The sequence below is a fragment of the Cryptomeria japonica genome, chromosome 5, assembly GCF_030272615.1.
Source record: "Cryptomeria japonica chromosome 5, Sugi_1.0, whole genome shotgun sequence".
Lineage (NCBI taxonomy): Eukaryota > Viridiplantae > Streptophyta > Pinopsida > Cupressales > Cupressaceae > Cryptomeria > Cryptomeria japonica.
Window position 1 is genome coordinate 507,930,178 of NC_081409.1, and position 24,038 is coordinate 507,954,215.

Sequence of the window (24,038 nt, forward strand, 5' to 3'; positions counted from 1 at the left end):
AATGAGCCATCCAATCACCAAATAAACGCCAAAATGACTCTCTCATCACAACCATCTGCCTACGAGAGTCTGGAATAGGCAAATCCACGTAAAGTGTCATGTCAAACTAAAGAGGGGACATGACAGATTTAGTGCAGAATATACTTTGGCAGCTCGAAGAGATAACAACTGAAAAGGACATGTATTGGGCTCGTGCTGAGCAAGCCGAGGGATACATCGATCAGCTCCTGAGCTCACTACACAATGCCTCCGAATCCCATATTCCCCTGACGGCATTGGCGCAAAGGACCACAATAGAATTTGAGGGAGTACGGGACACCGCAAGGGCCGTCAGGGAATGGATACAAGACATCAAGAAAAGGGGAGAGTGAATCCTTGAGAAAATAAAAGAGATGGCCCGCCATTGAGAACTCACTCTAGTCAAGTTATTAGAGGTAAAGAGGGAATCCCTCCACATGCACGAAGTGGCTGCCACTACCCTTCCCCTCATGAGAGCTCTTTTCTGGACACACGCGCAGATTCCTACATTGTCTGCCATCCTAGATCCTCATAGCATCAGTACTCTTAAGGAATGGTATTGGACTATCACCATGAAAAACGACACCAGAGAAATTACTGACAAAGAGAATGACGCATGTGAGGTGATTCTTGGAAACATGCAAGAACTAGGTAAGACAATCCTTTGATCAATGGTTTCGGGATGGATAAACGACTTGTCCGATGATGCAATCCAGCCGGATTGGGAAGAAAGATTGGGAACGGATAGGATTACCTATTCCGCTAAAGACTTGAGTTTTGCTGGTCAGTTCCATTCAGACATTTTATGCTTTGAGCGTAATCGTTGCAGTTGGAAGGACGGTTTAAAGCACGTAGACCAGTAACTCGAAGGCATGCAATACAAAATTCGCCATCCTCTCATGCCTCCATTCTGTCTGCTTTTCAAATTATGCATCAGGTTCCAGGAATATGTTCGTGAGGAACGGGCAGCAGGTCGTGATCTGTGGCGGGAATATTTGCATGGCGAGGATCAATTTCTAGAAAAGGAGTGTGAGGCTGAAATAGAGAAAGTGATTTCTCAAAAATGCTTTTTTCTCTCTAAGTCTTAAAAGTGCACTTTTGCACCAAAAGGTGACATATGACTTTTAGTCAACAAAATGTAAAACTTTATGTGGGCACCTTTTTGTATTATTTTTGGAATTGATGTAATTACCTTTTTTGGTAGTTATTGCTCCTTTGGGGGTGGTTGTTGATATTTGCATCCCATTATGGGTATGGGCAGCCATGCTGTATGGATGAATCCGGGCCACTTGTTTAGATTAAATCTGGGCCATTCATCCTTTTTTGAAGCCTATTTAAGGGACTGGTTTACCCTTATTTTGTAAGAAGTTCTTGGATTGTTGCAAAAGCTCTGGCGAAATTTACAGGAATTAATGCAAAGATTAAGACTGTTTTCAAGTTTCCTTGTGAGTGCATGGTCTTCTTCTTCACTTAATTTAGAAATCTTTCAGTTATGTTTATTTCCTTTACATAGCATTTTCAAGCAAACATCTTATAGAATCCTTGCAGTCCACACCATTGGGGAACGAGGACCTTTCATGCTTAGTTTGGTTATTGAATACTCACTATGAATGTAAAAGTTCTGATGTTGTATGTGATAACATGAAAAATCTTAATTTCCTTTGAAGATTGCACTAGATTTATGCAAACACTGTGCTTGAGTAGCTGGTAATGCTTAGTCTTGTTATTTGGAGGCTTCTGTTTGTTTGATGAAGCTACTTAGTTAAAATTTACATTTCATGTATCTTTCTCTCTCCCTATCCTTCCCTCCTTTTTCCCCTTTTGTATCCAAAAAATCTGTAGTCCCATTAAAACAGTATCAACTTAACCGAAATCATTTGATAGAAAGATTATAAAAGTTCCAGGGAACTTATCTATAAATTACCCATCCAACGTAATTCCGCCTTTGTGTTTCCAGCATAAACACTTCAGACCACTGAGAAATCCCACAGTTAAGACCTGACAAAAGAAACCTTGAGGTTGTCCCTTTTGATCAAATATAAAAAAAATAGCATTAGGGACTTCCTTATCTCAATAGAGGATAGGATACTCAGTTGGTTATTCTATTTTGTGTTGGTCGTATGGAGTTTGCAGCAATGCGATTTCAGACACGTCAACAGAATTGGCGCTAGAAGGAGGGTGTATGATGAATGTTTAACAGCTAAATCCGCATCATATCAGCCTACATGTGTAAAGAGTGACCCCATAGTTTTTTTACCTTCTTCCGCGCGCAACAGAAGCTGCGATACGAGGGCAGCTAATGATGGAGTATGGTATTGCTGTATGAATTCCCACTCAACCTTCCCCTTGAACAACTTGATCAGGGACTAAACCAGTCATATATTGCAGACCAATTACGATCCTTGGCTTGGAAATCAGAAGCAGATCATCCTCTTTTCAGACAAGTCACACTATTAACCAGGAAGAAGAAAAGGGTTTGCAAATAGAGGTTGTGATCAGGGAAAATTTACAAAGACAAAGAATTGCTGCCCTTCACAAGCAAGCTCTTAAGGAAATCCAACAGTTCTCTTTCGGGTCCACTAATATGGTGAACAATGGGTCTACCCATTAATCCTCCTCAGCCAGAAAGAAACCCTCAACCAGTGATACAGCCAGATTTGGATTTCATCGACGAGCAAGAGAGCCTTATCACTGAATTATATAGCCTGGCTTGGTCAGTAAAAAGAAATTATCCAGACTGATCTTGAATGTGTATGATCCTTGAAGAAGAACATGATATTGCTGATTGTATCGACGCACAGAATCAGAGAGATCAAGAAGAGGCTATTCTAGCTCCTGCACCACATCCACAAAATTGACACTGGAATTAACTCACGCTGGAATGAATTGGTTCTTTCTCTCCGGAGAGATTTGAAAGTCCTAAAATCAAGTCCAGAGCGGGAAAGATTTGCCGGATTTCAGTTCTACAGACGCAAGAGTTATCGTCGGGCTGCAGATCCCAGTGAATCTAGCTCTGCAAATCAGCAGTTTGCTGTCCCAACAAGTACAGTTTTTACAGTTCCAGCAGTTAGAACTACCGTTCCTATTGTAACTCAGGTAAATCAGCCATAGATGGCTCACAATCCACCCGCTCCAAATGGTGCCACTTGGTTGGTGGACAATCCATCGCCCATCATTTTCCCAACGTACCATGATATGCCTAAGAGCCCGGACAGATTTTGTTCCATTTTTCATGCAAATGATCCGAACAGAACAACAGAAGAACATATCAAAATATTCGACGATGCTTTATGCAATACATAGATTGAGTATGCAGACGTTGCATGTAGGCTTTTCCCTTATTCGTTGGGAGAAGACGCATTTTACTGGTTTATCCATTTGCCAGTATCTTCTATTCACTCTTGGGAGACGCTGAAAACAACTTTTACGGGAAAGTATGGTATTCCTATAACCCCGACAGAGCTATACGGGCAATTTATAGAAGTCAAAAGGCAAGGACATGAGCTGATCAGTTCCTTCAATAACAGGTTACATAAAGCCTTTACCCAATTGCAAGATCCGTATGTGGTAAGTGATGCTTCGGCAAGGGAAATCTACTATTCCGCTTTGGACTACCTAACAGCTATGTTTGTCCGACAGTCACACCCCGCACCGACCACATTAACTGAAGCCTATGCTAAGGCTATGGAGATCAGCAAGGGACTAGGCCAAAACATCGCTGGACCATTGGTGCAATTAGGACCTCCTGCTATGCCCAATCAAGTTCAAGAAATCAGCCAGGCTTTGGCTCACCAAACGCCTGTTATGAATCCAATTCCGCAATTGGCATATCAGCCTCAGCAGTCTACCAATCAGTGGGTGCTTCATCCAGGACCACCCATATCCCAGATCCCTCTTAAACAACCCATATATCTGCAGAATACTACAGTGTCGTCTAGAACCCAAGAGGATAAGGATGAGATGTGGGAACTGACTGACCAAATGAAGAAGCTTTCCTCTGAGGTCACTTATCTGCGAAATCAAAATAACCAATTGCAGAATAGTCAGAGGAACTAGCAACAAGGTCAGCACCAAGGTCAATTCCTCGCCATCCGTTTTCGACAGGTAAGTGCACTTTGTCTCTCGTAATCATCTCGTATGCTTATTCATCAAATGGACGCCTGTGCAAAACTGATTAGAATGGTTAAATTTTTGGAATCTGCATCTTTCTCGCTTGTAAAATGTCGCGCAAAGCAGTCAAAACTAGAATTTGCTCCTAAGATTTAACCAGAAATTGCATTTTTTTTAAACTTAGGAAATTTTCCGAGCTTTGCCCCTGCTGAGAATTAATCCAGAAAGTGCTTAAGTATAAATTCGCGATTAAAAGCTTTATGAATACTGTGGTTAAAATCAACCGAGCTGTTAGCTAGAAATGTCGCTCCATGTCCAATCTAAATTTTGAATTAATCCTTGAATGCTGGAGTATTCTCTATCTAACCTGCCTTACTTCTTTTGTATCACCTCGTAATCCGCATCTCGCTGTGCAGGATAAATGCCTAAATCGGCGGTAGAATCATCAAAGATGCCCACTGCAGCCAAGACATCGCGAGCATCCAAATCAGATATCCCACGAAAAGTTGAAAGGATGAAGTACCTGTATTAGAGAGGACGATTGAGGGAGTCAAAAGTGCAGAGCGTCTGGGACAATGTCGGTGATACCGACCTTGGCCATATTGACATTCAGGACTTCAGGAATCGGGTCTTCTCCCATAATGCATATGGCAAGCCTAGACAGATGGTGGATAGTGGCATCGTCCAAGCGGCAGGATTTCCTCCAGCAGTACAGAACTATGAGTTAGTGGTAGAGGACGCCTGATACTATCAACCAAATTCCAGATTGGTGCTGCTTGAGAACATGACCATCGCCAACTTCACTCTTGAGGCCATCGGGGATGCATTCGACATTCCGTTCCCAAACAATCCCACAACCACAACCATAGATGAAGAACAAGGGGCATATGATTTGAATCTGGCCCGATGCAAAGCACTGATTAACTAAGAGTGGTACAAGGAGAGAAGGCTTCCAAGCACCAGAATTGTGAAAAAGACCCCAAGAAGTGATTTTCATAATGAACATGTGGATATGGTCACATTACTCAACCAAGTTATTGGACTCCCTAAATCCAACTACTTTGAAGATTGGATGTTCTATATCATAGAGCAAGTCTTCGCTGGGAAGTCTAAATTCGATTGGGCCCAGATCATAAGCGACAACATCCACACCCAGCTGATAGAGCTTGAAACGAAGAAATACTTCACTATGACCTCTTACTTGGTCTGCATGTTCGCCAAGAACTAGCTGCTGCCAGGTTTGATAATGAAAGGTGAAATCGGGAATGGGCCTGGTCAGGTAAAGGTCTATGATTGTTACCCGTAGCTGCACTACCAAGAGATTGCCCAGAGGGAAAAGAGCAGCCCAGCTTATGCAGTTGGCCAATATGAGCGCGTCAATGACGCCTTCACAATGCGCTTGGTCAGGCTAATGCAGGGAGGATTACACATAAGGCTCTCAAAGCAAGCTACTATTCTGGTACAGAGGTATGTAGCCTGGTTCATTCAGTTCCCAAGGTTCTCCTATATCCGAATAGCAGGCTTTAATGGTACCCCTCTCCGACTCCCACGGTACCCAACTGACAAAATAATTCTTAAGGAGGTCGCAAGGCAGTCACGTCTGGCCGACATCTTACTCAGAGAAAGCAAGCAGGCTGGATTCACGTTCCCCATGATCATAGTCAACCATGATGTCCACCTGAAGACCCCTAACCTAGCAGAGGAAACCCTCGTAGAGCTGGCCTCTTATGGTCTACAGGACCATTTTCCGAGAAAATATTTCGATCATGATAATCTGGCAAAGAGAGCGTATGGGAGGCGGTATAGAGCAAAGGAATCAGTTGAAGACTATTGGAAGAAATGCTCTGATGACAACAAGGTCCGGAGGCGGGAATATTCTAGCTGAGTGTGCAGCAAATGCGTCTCTTTGAATACCGTCGAGTCCCAGATCAGCTCACAGATTCGGGGAATTGCCTCCAGGTCCGAGAATTTGAAGCAGTAAGGCACCTTTTGCCAGGTGTTGATTGGTCCCAAGACCCAGTTACTGATTTTGAGGCAGTCATGGAAGCCGCAGCAAGATACACAGACCAATGGTTACATCAACAGATTGAGAGGCTAATCCACGAAGGAGTCCAGTTCACCTACCACCTAATGGGTAGCCTTGATTCTCAGTCCTCCGGAGATGAGGGAACGTCTAGTACAACTCGGGAAGAAATTGAGAAACCAGAGAAAAGAAAGCAAGCTAAAGCTTGCAGAGGGACTCGGACGTCCAAAAGAACAAGAAGGGAGAAGATTCCTATAAGGAGACCAGAGGTCACGTCATTGTCAAAGGACCCCAGTTCGATTAAGTTGAATAAGATTATATACCTACTCCACCTTCTAAAAGTGACATTGATGCGTTTGGAATTGATGATCCTCCCCCTCCCGGCATGCTAGAAGCTGAGCTAAGAGCCCTTGAATCACCCGAACCGGGCAACCAATTAGAGGAAGGAGAGATTCCATCCATTCAAGGGGTCAAAGTGCATGAACCCACTCAACAGAGCCGCCATGAGTTGCTGCTCCACAATACAGCCAAAGATGACTCTACCGTCGAAGGAGAGCAAAGGATGGATGAGACTCATGAGCTTGAAAGGACTGAAGAATAAGCATCACATGAACATGCCAGACAGTTGTTCAGTGAAATAGGAGAAAATTTAGCTGCAAGCAAAGAACTTCGCACCTCTTCCACCCCTCCGGTAGCAGAGCAGCCGTGAATCTGTGATGAGTCGGCTGAAAACATCAAAGAAGAGAATGCAGACTTAACCTTATCATCAGCCCAGACAGTGCCTCAAGAGTGGTTGATTGCCAGAGCCTAGCGCAAGGCCTCCACCAAACCACCTATTGATCTAGAAGATATCTTCTCGAGCATAGACCAAGCAAAAGCTAAGGGGAAGAAAAAGCCCAAGGCATATTCTAGAGTGACCAAAGATGAGCAACGGAACCGCACTCTTCACTTTGCCACCCTGCCTGTAGACAAGCCAGCAGATCAGACTATAGTGGCGGATTATAGCATCAGAACTGTCCCCATTGGACGAGCCACTAAGGAGCAAGAAAGGAAGAATTCAAGGATTCAGTGCAGAATATACTCAGGTAGCTCGAAGAGATAATAGCTGAAAAGGACATGTATCGGGCTCGTGCTGAGCATGCCGAGGGATACATCGATCAGCTCCTTCGGCCACTGCACAATGCCGCCGAATCCCATATTCCCCCGACGGCATTGGCGCAAAGGACCACAACAGAATTTGAGGGAGTATGGGACACCGCAAGGGCCGTCAGGGAATGGATACAAGACATCAAGAAAAGGGCAGAGCAAATCCTTGAGGAAGTAAAAGAGATGGCCCGCCATCGAGAACTCACTCTAGGCAAGTTATTAGAGGTAAAGAGGGAATCCTTCTACATGCACGAAGTGGCTGCCACTACCCTTCCCCTCATGAGAGCTCTTTTCTGGACACGCGCAGATTCCTACATTGTCCACCATCCTAGATCCTCATAACATCAGTACTCTTAAGGAATGGTACTGGACTATCACCATGAAAAACGACACCAGAGAAATTATCGACAAAGAGAATGACGCATGTGAGGTGATTCTTGGAAACATGCAAGAACTAGGTAAGACAATCCTTCGATCAATGGTTTCTGGATGGATAAACGACTTTTCCGATGGTGCAATCCAGCTGGATTGGGAAGAAAGATTGGGAACGGATAGGATTACTTATTCCGCTAAAGACTTGAGTTTTGTTGGTTAGTTCCATTCAGACATGTTATGCTTGGAGCGTAATCGCTCGAGCTGGAAGGACGGTTTAAAGCACGTAGACCAGTATCTCGAAGGCATGCAATACAAAATTTGCCATCCTCCCATGCCTCCATTCAGTCTGCTTTTCAAATTATGCATCAGGTTCCAGGAATATGTTCGTGAGGAACAGGCAGCAGCTCGTGATCTGTGGCGGGAATATTTGCCTGGCGAGGATCAATTTCTAGAGGAGTGTGAGGCTGAAATAGAGAAAGTGATTTCTCAAAAATGCTTTTTTCTCTCTAAGTCTTAAAAGTGCACTTTTGCACCAAAAGGTGACATTTGACTTTTAGTCAACAAAATGTAAAACTTTATGTGGGCACCTTTTTGGATTATTTTTGGAATTGTTGTAATTACCTTTTTAGGTAGTTATTGCTCCTTTGGGGGTGGTTGTTGATATTTGCATCCCATTTACGGTTATGGGCAGCCATGCTTTATGGATGAATCTTGGCCACTTGTTTAGATTAAATCTGGGCCATTCATCGTTTTTTGAAGCGTATTTAAGGGACTTGTTTTCCCTTATTTTGTAAGAAGTTCTTGGATTGTTGCAAAAGCTCTGGCGAAATTTACAGGAATTAATGCAAAGATTAAGATTGTTTTCAAGTTTCCTTGTGAGTGCATGGTCTCCTTCTTCACTTAATTTAGAAATCTTTCAGTTATGTTTATTTCCTTTACATAGCATTTTCAAGCAAACATCTGATAGTATCCTCGCAGTCCACACCATTGGGGAACGACTGATTGCCTTTCTCTCTGCATGGTTAATCTGGACCTTTGATGCTTAGTTCGCTTATTGAATACTCACTATGAATGTAAAAGTTCTGATGTTGTATGTGATAACATGAAAAATCTTATTTTCCTTTGAAGATTGTACTAGATTTATGCAAACACTGTGCTTGAGTAGTTGGTAATGCTTAGTCTTGTTATTTGGAGGCTTCCGTCTGTTTGATGAAACTGCTATCTTATTTAAAATTTACATTTCATGTATCTCTCTCTCCCTATCCTTCCCTCCTTTTTCCCCTTTTTTATCTAGAAAATCTGCAGTCCCATTAAAACGGTATCAACTTAACCGAAATCATTTGATAGAAAGATTATAAAAGTTCCAGGGAACTTATCTATAAATTACCCATCCAACGTAAGTCCCCCCTTTTGTTTCCTGCATAAACACTTGAAACCCCTGAGAAATTCCGTAGTCAAGACCTGACAAAAGAAACCTTGAGGTTGTCCCCTTTGATCAAATATAAAAAAAATAGCATTAGAGACTTCCTTATCTCAAGAGAGGATAGGATACTCAGCTGGTTATTCTATTTTGTGTTGGCCGTATGGAGTTTGCAGCAATGCGATTTCAGACACGTCAACACATCTTAGTCCAAGTTTTTGTTGCCCTTAGTTTTTGTTTTCTTAGCCTTTTGTTTAAAATCAGGTTTTGAGTCCCTCTCTGCAAGTATGGACTTTTTATTCAAATTGCAAGTCTTGTCTTTACGTGTAATCGGGTCTTAGGAACTTGATTACAAGTTAATTTTTAATTATGTAAAGTATTTATAACTTTCAATCGGATTCCTAAAATTCGATTACAAGTTCACTTTACAAAGAAATGAAATGAGTTTTCTTGTTGGTTGTATCGGGTGTTCCAAAACTCGATTCGTTTCTCCTTTTCATTGTTTTGAGTTGTCTCTCATTTGGAACCCGCGTTAAAGGAGGGGTTTCATTTATAGCACAGTCTTTGGGTTGTAAAAGGATTGTATTTGCTCCAAACTCCTATATGAGCCCCTGTATGGAGTTTTGAAAACTTCATTGAGCAATTTCGTTTGGAGCCGCGTTTGAGATTTGGGCAAGTATTTTCGGCATTTTGGAGTTTCATTTCCAGGTAAGTTTGAAGTCAGCACTTTTGTCTCCTTTTCTTCCCTTTGTTTTTCTATTTGTTCCTATTCTGTGTTTGTTCCAAGCTCTTGTTTGTGCAAGTCCATTGTTTTTCAATCACATTTTTCTTTTGAGTATTTCAAATGCATTGATGTTGGGGTTTTTTAAAGCCCGACTTCGTGTTTGTTTTTACCCTTTGTCATACAATTATGTTTTGCCTGCAATTGGGTTTTTGTAGCCCGATTGGCAATTGCGTAGGTGTATATGTTTCTCCTACACGTAATAATTGCTTGCAATTGGGTCTCCAAAACGTGATTGCAAGTCTTTGCATTATTACTTGCAATCTGGTTTTAGAGACCCGATTGCAAGCATGTAACCCCATCGCCTATCTACAAGCTTCTTCACTTGCAATCAGGCTTCCAAAACCTGATTGCGAGTTAGTATTGCAAGCTAATACCTTCCTTTGCAATTTGCCTCACTTGCATTCAGGTCTTCAAGGTCTGATTGCAAGTGTAAGTATTTTCATTTCTTCCCAACTTGCATTTCCACAAATTCCACATTCCAAATTCGCCATGTCTCATTTTTACTTTCATTCCGCCTCCCAAGATCCGTAATTTGCCTTTTGCCTCCATATGTGTCTTTTTCATAACATGTCACGCAAGCTAGTCCATTCATTTTTCCCTTCCCTATGATAAAATACCATGATAGGTCAAGATTTGGGCGTTGTTCTACAAACTCTTTCATCTGAAGAAGGTATCATGGCTTCTCCAATAGCCTATGATGGTGTTTTAATTCTACGGGGTTTCCATCGCAGCACTACAGAATCCTGCTCAATGACAGAGGAACCAGCATCCCCTTCAAAAAAGAGGATGAAGTACAAATATGACAAGTACCAGAATGAGATTTCCCCTTCTCAAGTGAGTTCTTCTATTGATGAAATCAACGATACAGAGATTGGGCATGTTAATATGTCAGAATTCCTTGAGAGAATAGAAGAGTCAACAGATCATGGCATGCAATTGCTTCTTAACAGTCATATTCACTTGGTTTCCACTTTCCTAGTGGCTGCCCTGGAACCAGAGTTTGTCCTTGCCTGCATTGCTCATTTTGATAAAGAATCCAGGACGATGATGGCAATATTGTCATTAGACTGGATGTAGAAACCATTGACAAAATCTTTAAGGTTCCTATTGCTCCAGTGTATGCAGACATCACCATGAAGAGTGCTCTTGATCACTATAATCAGAAAAGGGAGATTGCATAAGGCACGTTAATTCAAAGTGGCTTAAAACACCCAGAAGCTGCTTGTCTTGATGGCCCAAGTTGTACTATTCTGATTTCAATGAAGAAATCAATGACATGATCACACTCCTGAGCAGGATAATGGAGTTGAAGCAATCTAATGTGTTTGAGGTCTGGATGTATAAATACATTGTGGTTATGAGGAAGGCTTAGTCACATATTTTCTAAGGTGAAGTGATCAGTGATAATTTGTGTGAGCAACTTTCACAAGTTTCAACCACTCTCACATTCTACATGAATTCTTACCTGGTATACATAGTAGCGTCAGGTCTTTCTACCAATGGTGACAGATCGCTGATACCAGTGTGGGAATACTATGATCAACTCACCTTCAGATTCAACAGGGTTCATTATAGGAGGGCGCAAGATGCTTTCTTTGGTCATTTCATGTGTCTGTTTGATAAGACACTTAAAAGCAAAGGAGTGTCTGAGGCAGCTTGGAGAAAGTGAATGAATACGGATGCCTGTTCCTCCAGTTCCAAACTTTCACTTACATGAGAGTTGGCTGTTGTGAAGGTCATCCATATATGCTTCCAAGATATCCTACTGATAGGATCATCCTAATGGAATTGGGGAGATAGCTAATGGTAGTTCATGCATACCAGTTAGCTCAACATAAGTCAGGTGTCAATATATCTTCACACAATCCACTGCAAATTAGCAAATACTCCTTAACGACATCAACAAGAGCCAAGGTAATGGAGATGGAGCTGAAGAAGTTCAAGGCTAGGAAGGATTTTGACTACCGAGTTATGAAAGATAAAATCAAAAGAGCCTTCACTCATGTTCATTGCATTGAGGATATTTGAGTCGATCTTTGTACAGAGGAAGACCTAAGGAAGACGGTCTATAGCCGGCTCACCTTGGAACAAATTGTAGATCTGAATTTGACTAAGATTCCAGAAGGCATGGTAGATGACGAAAAAATACTCGATCCAGATTATATAGAGCAAAGGGTTTCAAAGGCTCCTCGCCCATCTATAGAGTGGTCACAAAAAGATTGCAGCTCGATCTTTGATATATTTCTATCTATCCTTGCTAATACCAACGCTTGGTTAAAGAGCAATGATATTAAAACCATAAAGATTAAGGTTGGAGCAAGGGATGATTCAACAAGACCTGTTGGGCGTAAATCAGATGGGTATAATTCATAAGTAAGAGCCAAGACCAAAGAGGGTGCTTCTTCTGGTAGCTGAATCAAGCTTAGAGTCAGTGGAGCTTTGGTTATTCCTCCAGAAGAGGTATCGTTGAAAGGAAAAGAGAAGCCTTGAGTGCAAATCCAAGTCATTGATCCTGAGGATGAACAACAAGAGGAGAATGCTCCAGAATCTCCCACTACTTCGAGCACTGACTCTCCTCATACTGCCCTTCACCAAATGTCTTTGGATGTCCCTATGTCTCCAACATACACAAATGTTGATTCCTTTTCTAGGGTTCATGTTGTTCCTGTTGCACCAAAATCCAGTTGCACTGTTGTTTTATCATCAGCTACGGAATCATCTTTGGAGACCCCTCATGACAACCTGGAGAATGTTTTTGATGCAAATTCTCCATATGCTATCTTATCGAGTGTGTCACTTCCTAAGATTGGCACCTCTGCTATGAACTTTGATAGGTTCATGTCTAAAGCCTGCCATGATATGACATCCGAGCAAACACTTGTTACTCTTCAAACTGAGGCCTCCCCCAGAATAACAACTGCAGTACAAACTGAGCCTGTTTCTACGCAAGCTACAATTGTTGTTACTGAGGTAATCTCGTTAGATTTACCACCATGGTTGAGCTTGATTACTCCTAAGAGGAAGAGGCAAGAAATTTCTCCTGATGTGTTTGACTTTCAGCAACTTAGAAAATCTAAGCCAAGGCTGCCAAGAAAGACAAAATAGTTTCACGAGTGGTTGTGGATAGTAACAAGATGAAGTATGTAGAGGTGGCAGAACCTCTTACTGATAAATCACAAGGGGAAATGTAGCTATCTGATTATAGGTTCACAAGAGTGGAACTAGGAAAACAGATGCATGTTGGAGTGATGCATGATGCTCAAGATTCTATAGCCTCATTAGTTCAAACTTATGACGAGCTCTTAGCACAGAAGGATAAACTCAAGGAGGAGAATCCACAACTCATTTCAGTGATCCAAAAGATCACTAAATCTTCGGAAAAGGTCAATCCCTTGACTTCTTCCACTTCCGAAGAATCCATCAAACAAGCTCAATGAGTTGGGCAAAAGGAAAAGGCTATTGACTCTTGGGTAGATCAGCTAGTAGATCAAAGTACTCAAGTGGTAAAAAAAGCTCTACAGGTGTTGATCAATGTGAGAATAGCATAGATGAGGCTAAACCAGACTTCTGAAGCTTTTAAGCAAAGTCTGGAATCTATGGAAAAGGATTTGAAAATTTGGCATGAGATGGATCAAGTGAAGTTAGAGATTCTGTGCAATAACACTGTAATACCAACTAGAGAAAGGTACATTGAATTGGAGGAGCTCATGATCAATAAGTCATTGGTTGTCAAGGACCTGATTAAAGATGCGGAAGCTGCTCTAGAAATGAGTACTGAAGTGGAGTAGGATATTATTTCTAGTTTTTAGAAAATGTCCTGCAAGATGGTAGGTCAAGATGAAGAGTTGCTTCTTGAAAATGTGATACTCTTTGAATTGCTCTCAAGGCTTCATCAGGAGCTTGAATTTGAGCAGTTTACAGTGGCTTCAATGAATAAACTTGTGAATTGCCAAACCTTTCTTGATATTGATGCAAACGGTTCGTGAGGAACATAGAGTAGCAACAATAAGATATTTTGATGTCATCATCAAAACTGTTGCTATTGCAAGAAATACAACGGGTCCGGATCCTGATGAATTGCAGGAGTAAATTTGCAAATTCCAAGCTTTCATGGTCACAAATAGGGAGGAATAGGAAGTGTCTCCTGACACTTGAATCATGTTTTTGTTTTGTTGTAGAATGTAATTTCTCTTTGACAAATTACATGTGATATCAAAAGTTGTAATTGCAAGTAATCACATTACTTGTATTCTTGTAACTTGTAATTACATGTAAACAAATTACAAGTTGAAAGATAGTAGGACTGTAATTTGGAATAAGTCATAGTTAGTTCTGGAACAAGTCTTAGTTAGTTTGACTTCTCCCACTTTTTGCTCTGAAGCCCCTCTCCTATATATTGGAGGGTGCTCTATGTAATAGAAATCTTTTTGGCAACCAAGAAAAACTTTGCAAAAATTTACAGCGATAAAAACTTTGTATTTTATACTTGTAAATTTGACTCTCAAGCAATATAAGAAGAACATTTGAGTTTTCAGACTTTGTGTTGATATTTTGTTCATATATTCATTGTGTTCTTATGTCAGAGTGATATATTTTTCTGCGTATACTTAGATTATAGTAAGGTTGTTGGAAAGAGCTTTAATCTGATTTCTTGCAGACTTTGTGCTGCAAATAGTGAGGGTTAAATTAGTATAGTTAAGTGTTTATGATAGAGAAAAGCTACAAGACTTGTGCTTGTAACTGTTCTTGTTCATTACAATTTAGAAGTGCATTATATTGACAGAATTTGAGCTGTTGTATGTTGTTATCGTAATAATCATTTTAGAAGGTTGATAGGACAGTAGAAGAGTTGAATAATTTGGGCTTTTGTTTCTATTTTCATGTCCTGGGGAAGCGACGAAAGTTCTTGTACTTTTATGGAAACTTCACTTCCTATCGTATAAGCATTTTTGTAATTGTTGAAATATCTTGAAAGTTTTTGAATTTGTTACTCTAAGTTGTAGTTTCTTTTTTGAAAAAAGAGAAAAGAATATCATCTTTCTGAAAAAGAGAAAAGGATGTTGTCCCACCCATGTTAAATTAGTATTTATAGGTTATGGTTAATTTGTAATAGCTAGAAGAAGTAGGAAAGGGGGAGCCTTCCCTTAGAATTAGGAGAGTTTTTAACTCACACCTTGTGGCTGAAACCATAATTTTGCACGCCTTCCTAGGTGTACAAAATTTTCAACCAACAGGTCACAACCCTCCAACAAGATCGAGGGATATTTAAGAGTTAGAAAAGCATCATCCAAGGGGCATCAAACAACAGACAATTGGAAGACAATCAAATAAGAAAAGAAATCTCAATATACAGATATCATGATTAATTAGCAAGCTTTGTTAATTACAAAGTGTTGGATTCCTTTAAAGCTTTTGTCCAATCTGCTGTTCCATTATGCGAGGAATAAGAAAATAATATCGGATCAAACAGTCCTTGAGGAAGGGAACAAAAAAAAGAGATCGACTTTGCAACTACTAATAGGACAAGACAATATTTTGGTATGGAGTTTCTATGCATAACTTTGTTAATATTCTTTTCATATTATTATGAATAGAAGATCGTCTTTAGTCTAATCACTGTGTGTTATCTACTACACACATTGTGTAATCTATTATGATTAGTATGATGAAATATGATTTTATCACCTATGCGTATTATATCTGATTTTTGGAATCAACCATGGTTATTAAGACTTGCAATAGGGAAAACGGCTGATAGGGCACCCTAACAATATGATTTGCAACAGGGAGAACGGCTGATAGGGCACCTTGTCAATATGATTTGCAATAGGGAGAATGACTGATAGGGCACCCTGTCAATTTGACTCACAATAGGGAGAACGATTGATAAGGCACCTTATCAAGTGTGGCTTGATTGAGGGAGAACGGTTGATGAGACACCCTATCAAGTGTGGCTTGATTGAGGGAGAACGGTTGATAAGACACCCTATCAAGTGTGGCTCTATTGAGGGAGAAAAGTTGTTAAGACACCCTATCAAGTTACCCATCCTAGCTTACTATGATTAGGGGTTGCTTTAATTAGCTTAGAGAATCCTACAATCAAATAGCAAGTTGGGATTTGTGTTCATGATCTCTACATTTATAGTTTAATTTGTAAATGTTATTTACTTTATGTATTACGCGTGTAGGTTGTTTTCTAACTTGTTGCAGGTCTTCCCTTTAAGAAGATAAAGGTACTCTCTCTAATCCTCCTTTATTGACTAAGAATAGTAAACTAGGGCAAAAACTAGGGCACTCCCAAAAAGGGACATTACAGCTTGAAAAAGCCCCTACATGAGCAGTCAAGCTTGAAGATGACATGATCACTGCTAGTGAAATCAGGAAAGATTCCATCAGGTTAATGGTCCCAATTTTTGCAGCTTCTCACCTACAACAAGTGATGATTGATATGATAAACATGAAGATGCAATTTCGGTAGAATAGTCCAACATGCTAGTATCATGGAAATGTTCAAAAGGATGATAGAAGTGAAAGCCTATGATTATATCCTCGACTTAAAAAGTTTTCTTTTGAGGTGCCTTAATGATATCAATAACAAGTTTTGCGATTTCCATGAGACAAGCAACCATGATTCTCAACATTGTTTGGAGATGCATTGTATAATGCAACTTATGGTAGTGTCTAGGTCAAATTATCAAAGGTGTTTGGGTAGCACTCAACATCTTTGAGATGAACATAATGGGGACTCTATGATATGATTATCACAAATAGACCAATTTGTGTTCGAAAAGTAAATACATTCAATGATTCTATATGTACATGGAATCAAATAGCTAGAGAAAAACAAACATTTGAAGAGGGGAGAGTGCATGAAGAGCATATGTGGGAGAAGCCATCAATGGTTTCTTGTTTCCAAGACTCTGCATTTGTTTCTTCATTTGTAAATCAGCAAGAAGTGTTAGATTTTTCGTCTACTTTTCAAGCCTTGCATATTCCATAAATGCTGTGATAATAACAAAACCTTCGAACACACTGACAACACATTTTTTTCCATAGTTCTAAAAACACTTGCTTCCAAGATCTGTCATACCAAGAAACGGAACAAGACAAAATGTGGCTATAAGATTAGAGACTCAGGAGATCCTCTTAAATTCCTATACTAGGTGTGGGGTTAAACTGATCTCCAGGCTTATATGAATTGCTGAATAGATCAATATGAATTTTTTTAATTGGTAACCATTAATGACTATGCTTTGAAGCATCAAATGAACTTTTTATCCATTAAAATAACCTAAGTTTGGTTTAGAAAACTGTGAAATCCAACATTGCATACTGGCCTGTAGCATAAGATTTGGTCTTTTATAATAAGGTTATCTGGGACTTCCAATTGTTTAGTATCCTTCAATTGTAGATCTTTTGAGACCCTCTTTTCATGCGAATGGCCAAATTCCTCTTCCTTACTGGGCATTTAATTAGCTACAGGAGTATTCTTAATCGATTGATGAACAAAAAGAATTTCCTTGAAGAGAAATGAGAGATCCCTGGCTTCTTACATTGTAACATTCAACCTCCAGTTGGGACAGCTTCCCCTTCTTTACATAGTTAATTACAATATTAAATCTCCTTTCATTAAACAAACATTTAAACCTTTTGCCTATAGTGATCTCCAGGCCTCTAACTAAAGCCTTTGCTTCTTCATTTTTTAATTCTTTTTCAAAGTCAATAGCAAAAGGAAGCTCCAAAGTTTCTTCCCTTTTATGGTGTTTTGTTACTGAACTGGTTCAGGGGTTCCCTTTTTAGGCCCGTGAAAATTAATCTTCTGTGAACTCTTGGAGGAGGCCTCTGTTTATCTGCTTCAGAAATTTGTTTGGACAGTGTTCTTTTGTTGTCAGATAGTGAAAAGAAAAGTTCCTGCATTTGTTTATTATTCACTGAGTTCAGAAAGTTGATACTGTTTGAAATGGACAAATCCATTCTAAGCTTGAACAAGTGTCTTTTTTGACTTGTAGGTTGATTCATTTGCATACGCGCCACCAAATTTAAAGCATTCTGTGAAAAGCGATATCTCTGCCACTCTTGTTGTTTTCGAACGCAGGTCTGTTCTCTCTATTCAGGGTTATTCTAGTAAACAATTGTATTTTAGATTACGATTTCACTATTGGTTTATAATATAACAATAAGTATATATAAGATACAAATATAACATCTTCCTTTCTGCTCATGAATGTTATATGCATTTTTTTAAACTCTAGCATATGCAATGTTTGTTCTGGATAAGCAAAAGCTTAATCTCTCAATTTAATAATTTATCATAGTTCTCTCTTAATTACTGGGGTCACAATTGCATATTGGTACTTGTTTGTAACTTCTTTTGTCTTTTACACTAGATAAATTTCAAGGTATGTACTTTATTTCTGATTTTGATATTGAAGATTAAAAAATCTTACAATATTAGGTCTGTACATAATGTTCTATTAACCTTTGATTGACATTCTTTATTCTGTTATAGATACCAGAGATTGAGAAATGAGGATCCTCAATTTATAACAGGTTCAACAGACAAGCAAGTACTTTTAGAAACGCCAGGAGAGGTAAATCACCAACATTTTCTATAACTCATGTTTTACTTAAATTTTATTTAAAGCATTTTAATCCCCAAAGCTTCTCCAGTCTATTGGGAAAGAGTATACAATGTTTTACCTTAATCACATTTCCATTAGAATAATTAAAACGTAAAGAGATACTGCTTTTGCTAAGATGCATTATGTTTCTATACTTTCAGGTGTTTGCCTTAAGGAAACTGCTTCCAACAACATCTATGTATGATTTTAATATACATGTAAGTCCCACAGTAACTGGTTTCCTGATAAATCGTTAGCTCCTTTGATTAGTTTTATTTTTTTCTATTACTTTCTTTCAAATTCATTTTTTTACAATGCAAAGTAACAGAAACCCGAATTGTTGGATGCATATTTTCTGAATACTATTCTTGAAAAATAAATGAAGCCTAGATCATTAGAATCAGATGCCTAATTACTAATTAGCAAAGCAGTATGAGCCAGCAAGGGATCCTACAGTATACAGCTCAATGAAACAAAACAAGTCTCACGGGCAATCCTTGCTAGCAGAGTAGCAACTAGGTAAAAATTTTCAATAGAATCAAAGAAGAACGATTTTTTTGTACATTGACTATCAATGAGAAGGTTTTTCATCCTGTGCTTGAAATTTTTATGAAAATGCACTTAATCAATTAATGTGAAGTTATTGTAGAATTAAATGGTCCTAACTTATGGTGAAGAATAATGAAATGACCCTTCTTTTCTGAAATATCCCCCATCCTATAATGACTGCGAACAAGGAATATTTTGCTGTCCAAACTATGTGTTATGCTGTTCTGAGAAATTGCGTGTTATGCTGTTTGCTGTCTCAGAAGTTTTCAGATTGATATGGGGGTGAACCAGCACATATAAGTGGACCAGCACATGAGTGGACAATTACTAATGACCGCAAATGAAGGAATGATAGCCAAGAGTGCATATACAACAAATTTAGAGTATTCTATGTCAAATTAGACCTACAAACATGTACTTCCAGCTAACTGACATTATACCAAACAATTGGCATACAACCTCAGAAAAGTCATGTATGAAGATGCAACCAATGCTCCTTCCTTTCTTATTTCAATTGATGATCAAATAGGACAATACATTGACAGCACTATGATCAAAACACATTGACTATTTTCAATGACCACTTTCAGATTTTCTGAAGATAAGTAACAGCCATGGACTCATGCATACTACTGAGATTACAATGAAAATTCAATGTCAACTGAACCTGAAACAAATCGCCTTCCTTGATAGTTGAAGAAGAGAGCAATATCAACAATTTTGGTTCCTCTAATGACTTGATTCGACCCTCCTACCAGGTCGCCCCTGCTGCTGCTTTGGTGGACTGAGAATTAACAATTTAACAGCTTCTGAGTCGTCACCTTTTCACCAAGAATGATCGCTATCTCCCCCAAATCAGGATGCCAATGTCAAAAGCCAAGTTCGATACCAATATGGATGCCTAGGAGTAAATTTGTGAGTCCCAGCAGTCTGATCAGTTTCTCTTCAAAATCTGATTTGGGCTTGATTTCTTCCTTAAATTCCCTTCAAAATACCCCGAAGGCAATCGCCCTTCATTGTCAACACTAGCGCTGCCCTCCTTTGTATGATTTGATGCTCCAATGATGGAAATAGAATGAAATCGTGGGTTATTGTAGTCTGCTATGGACTTATCTTCAGATCTTTTTGATTGATTTACACCTGCAACCTTCCTTATTCACCTTCAAAGCATCATAAGATGACCTCGCCTTGAATCCCATAATGAATAGATGCAAATGTGATCTTCTATGAGTAAGTCGTGGGTTTCATCTTAGCGGTAGCAGGTCTGAAAATGACTGAGATAAACTCAGTAAACCAGAAGGTGTAATCATCATATATGTAATCCAACCAATGAAGACTCTCACACCAAAAAGTCTCCCTTGTCTCCTCCAAATCGAACTCTAGCAAGTTGGCCCTTGGCCACAATTGAGCACACTTGAGATGACTGAAGTATCACCTCCTCGATGCAACCCCTCGAGAGATCTTCCATTCCCTTAGTTATGCAATCTATGAGAGTTTTCGTTCCCAAAGACCAAAGTCTGCAAACACCTCTCGGTTCTACAAAACCCAATCAAAATCAAAATCCCAAATCCAAGCTACCTTGAAGCTTCATCTTGATCTGCTTAAATACTTTTTAACTCCAACATCCAGAAGCTTCTAGTAGTGACTTTATGAAATAATATTTAATTTGTCACTTTTTAAAATTAATTAAATATAGTCATCTTTTAATTTTAATTTATTTGACAACTTTATAAATAATTAACTTAATATTATTAATTAAAATAATTAATGAAGCTATGCATAAAAAAAATATCAATAATTTGGACAACTTAATTAATTAATTCTTCTCCAAAATGGGGACATTACATTTTCTGACATTCTGAGTTTATTTTTTTTGTTAATCATTTGTGAGGTGTTCGCTTTGTATAATTCTCCTTGTATCATTACTATATCTTTGAGAATGTTTTCTTTTAAAAAGTATAATGCCCCCTTTAACATTTCAGCATCTAGAAGAAGGGAGGTAGAGAGGCAGTACTACTTGTCCTTACAGATGCAATCCTTGTTCTTGTCGGGTTGTTTCCTTGTGTATCCAACTGCCTTGCTGCTTGATACTTGACTGTGCTATTCATTAAGGCATTAAACATGTGGCATAAGGTTTCCATTCAAGAAGGAGGAATGCAACTAATCAAGAGATGGGAGCTTTGCCTTCTCATTTGTTGAACCAATAAAATAATTTTCTTATTGTCTCAAGTTGTATACCACAAGTCAATCATTTTCTCATTCATAAGTCAAAGTCAAAGTATAAATCTTGTTGTTTGTCACTTGTAGTCCATTTCTAAGTCCGTATTGCCAATAGTTGTCAATGTTGTCATTGTCAATTTCAGCTTACATCTACGTAGGGCTTAAGAAGATTTTCAAGCACATTGGATGAAGTGAATGCATCAGCTAAGATATATGGAAAGGTAGTGCAGTGTAGAGGAAGAGATGTGAAGAAGAGAGTTTCAAAGGCATATTTTGATGAAGCGAAGGCTCCTGAGGGCAAATGCAGGCCGGGAAAAGCAATTAGGTCATTCAAAAGGTACCTAGAGAAAAGGAAGTCATACCAGAGGTCCAAAATAATGTGAAAAGGGCTTCAAGAAGCTTGGGCGTGCCTTGAGAGAGTCCAATGTCATTCTGCAAACCAAATATCACTTGAGGCATAATGTGCATCCACTGATCAATGTCAATGAAGAAATAGGTCATATAGGTGACTCTAAACGTGCATTTTTACTTAAGTGGCAAGACTCAACATTGAATTGGAACAATTTTTTATTTTCACTTTCAAGGCAAATGCCAATGAAGAATTAGAATGGGAGAGCACACTTTTTGACATTTAAGTGACTAGGGGCATCCATGGAGAGGTGATTGTCAAGTTATAAAACTGAAATTAGACTAAAAAGTGCTCCAAGGATCTTGGGTTTATCCTTTAGGACTTGTTGTCACTCTATTAAACTCAAAATATGTCAAAAGTGCAAATGAGTGTCCAAGGGTGCCCATGGAGAGTTGATTATCAAGTTATCAACTCAAAATTAGATGAAACTCTGGGGTGCCCATAGACCCCATCATATGAAATTTAAATTGCAAATTAGATTAAAAGACTTCCATGCCTAGGGGTGCTCATGAGATTTCATTGTCAATTTGTCAAGTAAAGGATAGATTGAAAAGTGCATCCAAGTGTTTGAGCACACCTATGGATCTACCATTGTCAAGTTGTCAATGCAGAAATATGTCAAAAAGTGCTTTAAGTGATTGGGTGTTCCGTAGAGGGTATCAATGTCAAGATGCCAATATTAAAATAGACAATAAAATGCCTGCAAGTGCGCTAGGTGTGCTGGGGAGGGGTTTGATATCAAAAAGCAGGATGAAAACACAAGGGAAGATTGTCGTGTCCATACAAAACTCAACATTCATACCACTTTTTGTCCATTTTGTCATCACGATCATTTGTTAGTATGTGCTAATCCAATGCAAGTTGTGGTCTTCTTGATAGTAAGTAAAGTTGTTGTGTCATGGTCTTATTTTGAACTCAACTTTTGCAGGTTGATTGAGGTTGTAGTTGGTCTAAAACAAAATAATGAAGAGGTTTCAGATTGTTGATAGCTGCAGTGACAAAGTGAGAGTACAAAAATGGCTAAGGCATGAAGGTGCACTATGAGAGGTGAAAAAGTACCATGTTTTTCCTCCTGGTGCACCCAAGGCATACCTTAACCCAGCAAATTCTCCACCAAGGCTATGAAGATGGTAACATCAAGCCCAATTTACATTTGGGCTGAGTTCCTCCATGGCTTGGCCAATTCAAAATTTTGCCTAAGTTTTGTATGGTGGTGACAGTCTTGTCAAGCTCCATTAAAAGTTCTGCATTAAAAAAGTGGCAACATCTAAGATAAATTTTTTCAATGTGCTTTCCCTTTGGCTCAACTGCCATGTCCCTAACCCCTAAGGCCAACATGCAGCTAAAAAAGTGTTTTTAAACACTAATAAATATAATATATTATTAATTAATTTAATGTTAATTTAAAAATAATAATGGTTTTGTTGTGGCCGACGTTGACACAATTTTGGGTGCCAACGGAAATTTGTTTTGTGGAATGCCAACCTGGTGGTTAGGGCAATCAGGTATAAATAAAAGTATTTTGGTCCTTTGAGGAGGTGTAGTTATTTTGGTTATGCCAAGAATTCTAAATGCTCCAAATGGGGACAAAACAATTTGTGTAGAGCAACATGAGGTTTGGACACAACCCCAGCCAACTGCAATCCTCTTTGGATGATTCCATCTACAAATTGGATCAACTTGTATTCATTCTTTATCACAATTGCCTACTTTTTTGCTATAGCCAATATCAATTTTTAACTATTATGCTCTTGGATTTATTTGTGCTTGTCAACATGTCCTCTTGAACTCCAAGCTGCAAGCACCATCATTTGGAACTAGCTTATCTCAATCTTGAAATATATGAATCATGATCATCTTACAAAAAACTTTACAAATGGCTAAAATTATAGATTCTATTGGACACAATTGATTTGTGGATTGATGATAGAAAATGAGTATAATGTACCACAATGTAATGTCCCCTAATATTTTAATACATTCCTAGTCGAAAGTAAGACTAGAATATTAATTATTTTATATTAGAATCCATCAACTAATATAAATTAATTAATAATTTATTAATATTAAAATTAATTACTTTATATTAGAATTTTCACATAACTAATCTAAATTAATTAATAAATAATTAAAACTTATACTAATAAGTTTTTCGGTGGCGTAAGTTTCTTTACGGGAATCATACCCGTATTTGCGCCTATTTGAACGAGGATGCGGGAGGAAGGAGCATGTTTTTTTTTTTTTGAAATTGAAAGTAAGTGATTTTGTAAAAAAGAATTTGAATTATTTTCCTTTCAACAGTTCATACTGTCCTATTGGATTAATTGTTTCATAGTATGCATTCGCAGAGGCATGGAAGTATA

General features: G+C 38.9%; 1 protein-coding gene across 1 annotated transcript in view; it reads left to right on the top strand.

The window, feature by feature from the left end:
• The window catches only part of LOC131064880 ((S)-ureidoglycine aminohydrolase), a 267,040-nt gene that overhangs the window by 159,761 nt on the left and 83,241 nt on the right, over window positions 1–24,038 (top strand). Inside the window, exons 7-9 of the mRNA XM_057999204.2 lie at window positions 17,886–17,971; window positions 18,386–18,467; window positions 18,659–18,715. Of these exons, the coding sequence (XP_057855187.1) occupies window positions 17,886–17,971; window positions 18,386–18,467; window positions 18,659–18,715 (225 nt within the window). The remainder of the gene's footprint in view (window positions 1–17,885; window positions 17,972–18,385; window positions 18,468–18,658; window positions 18,716–24,038) is intronic.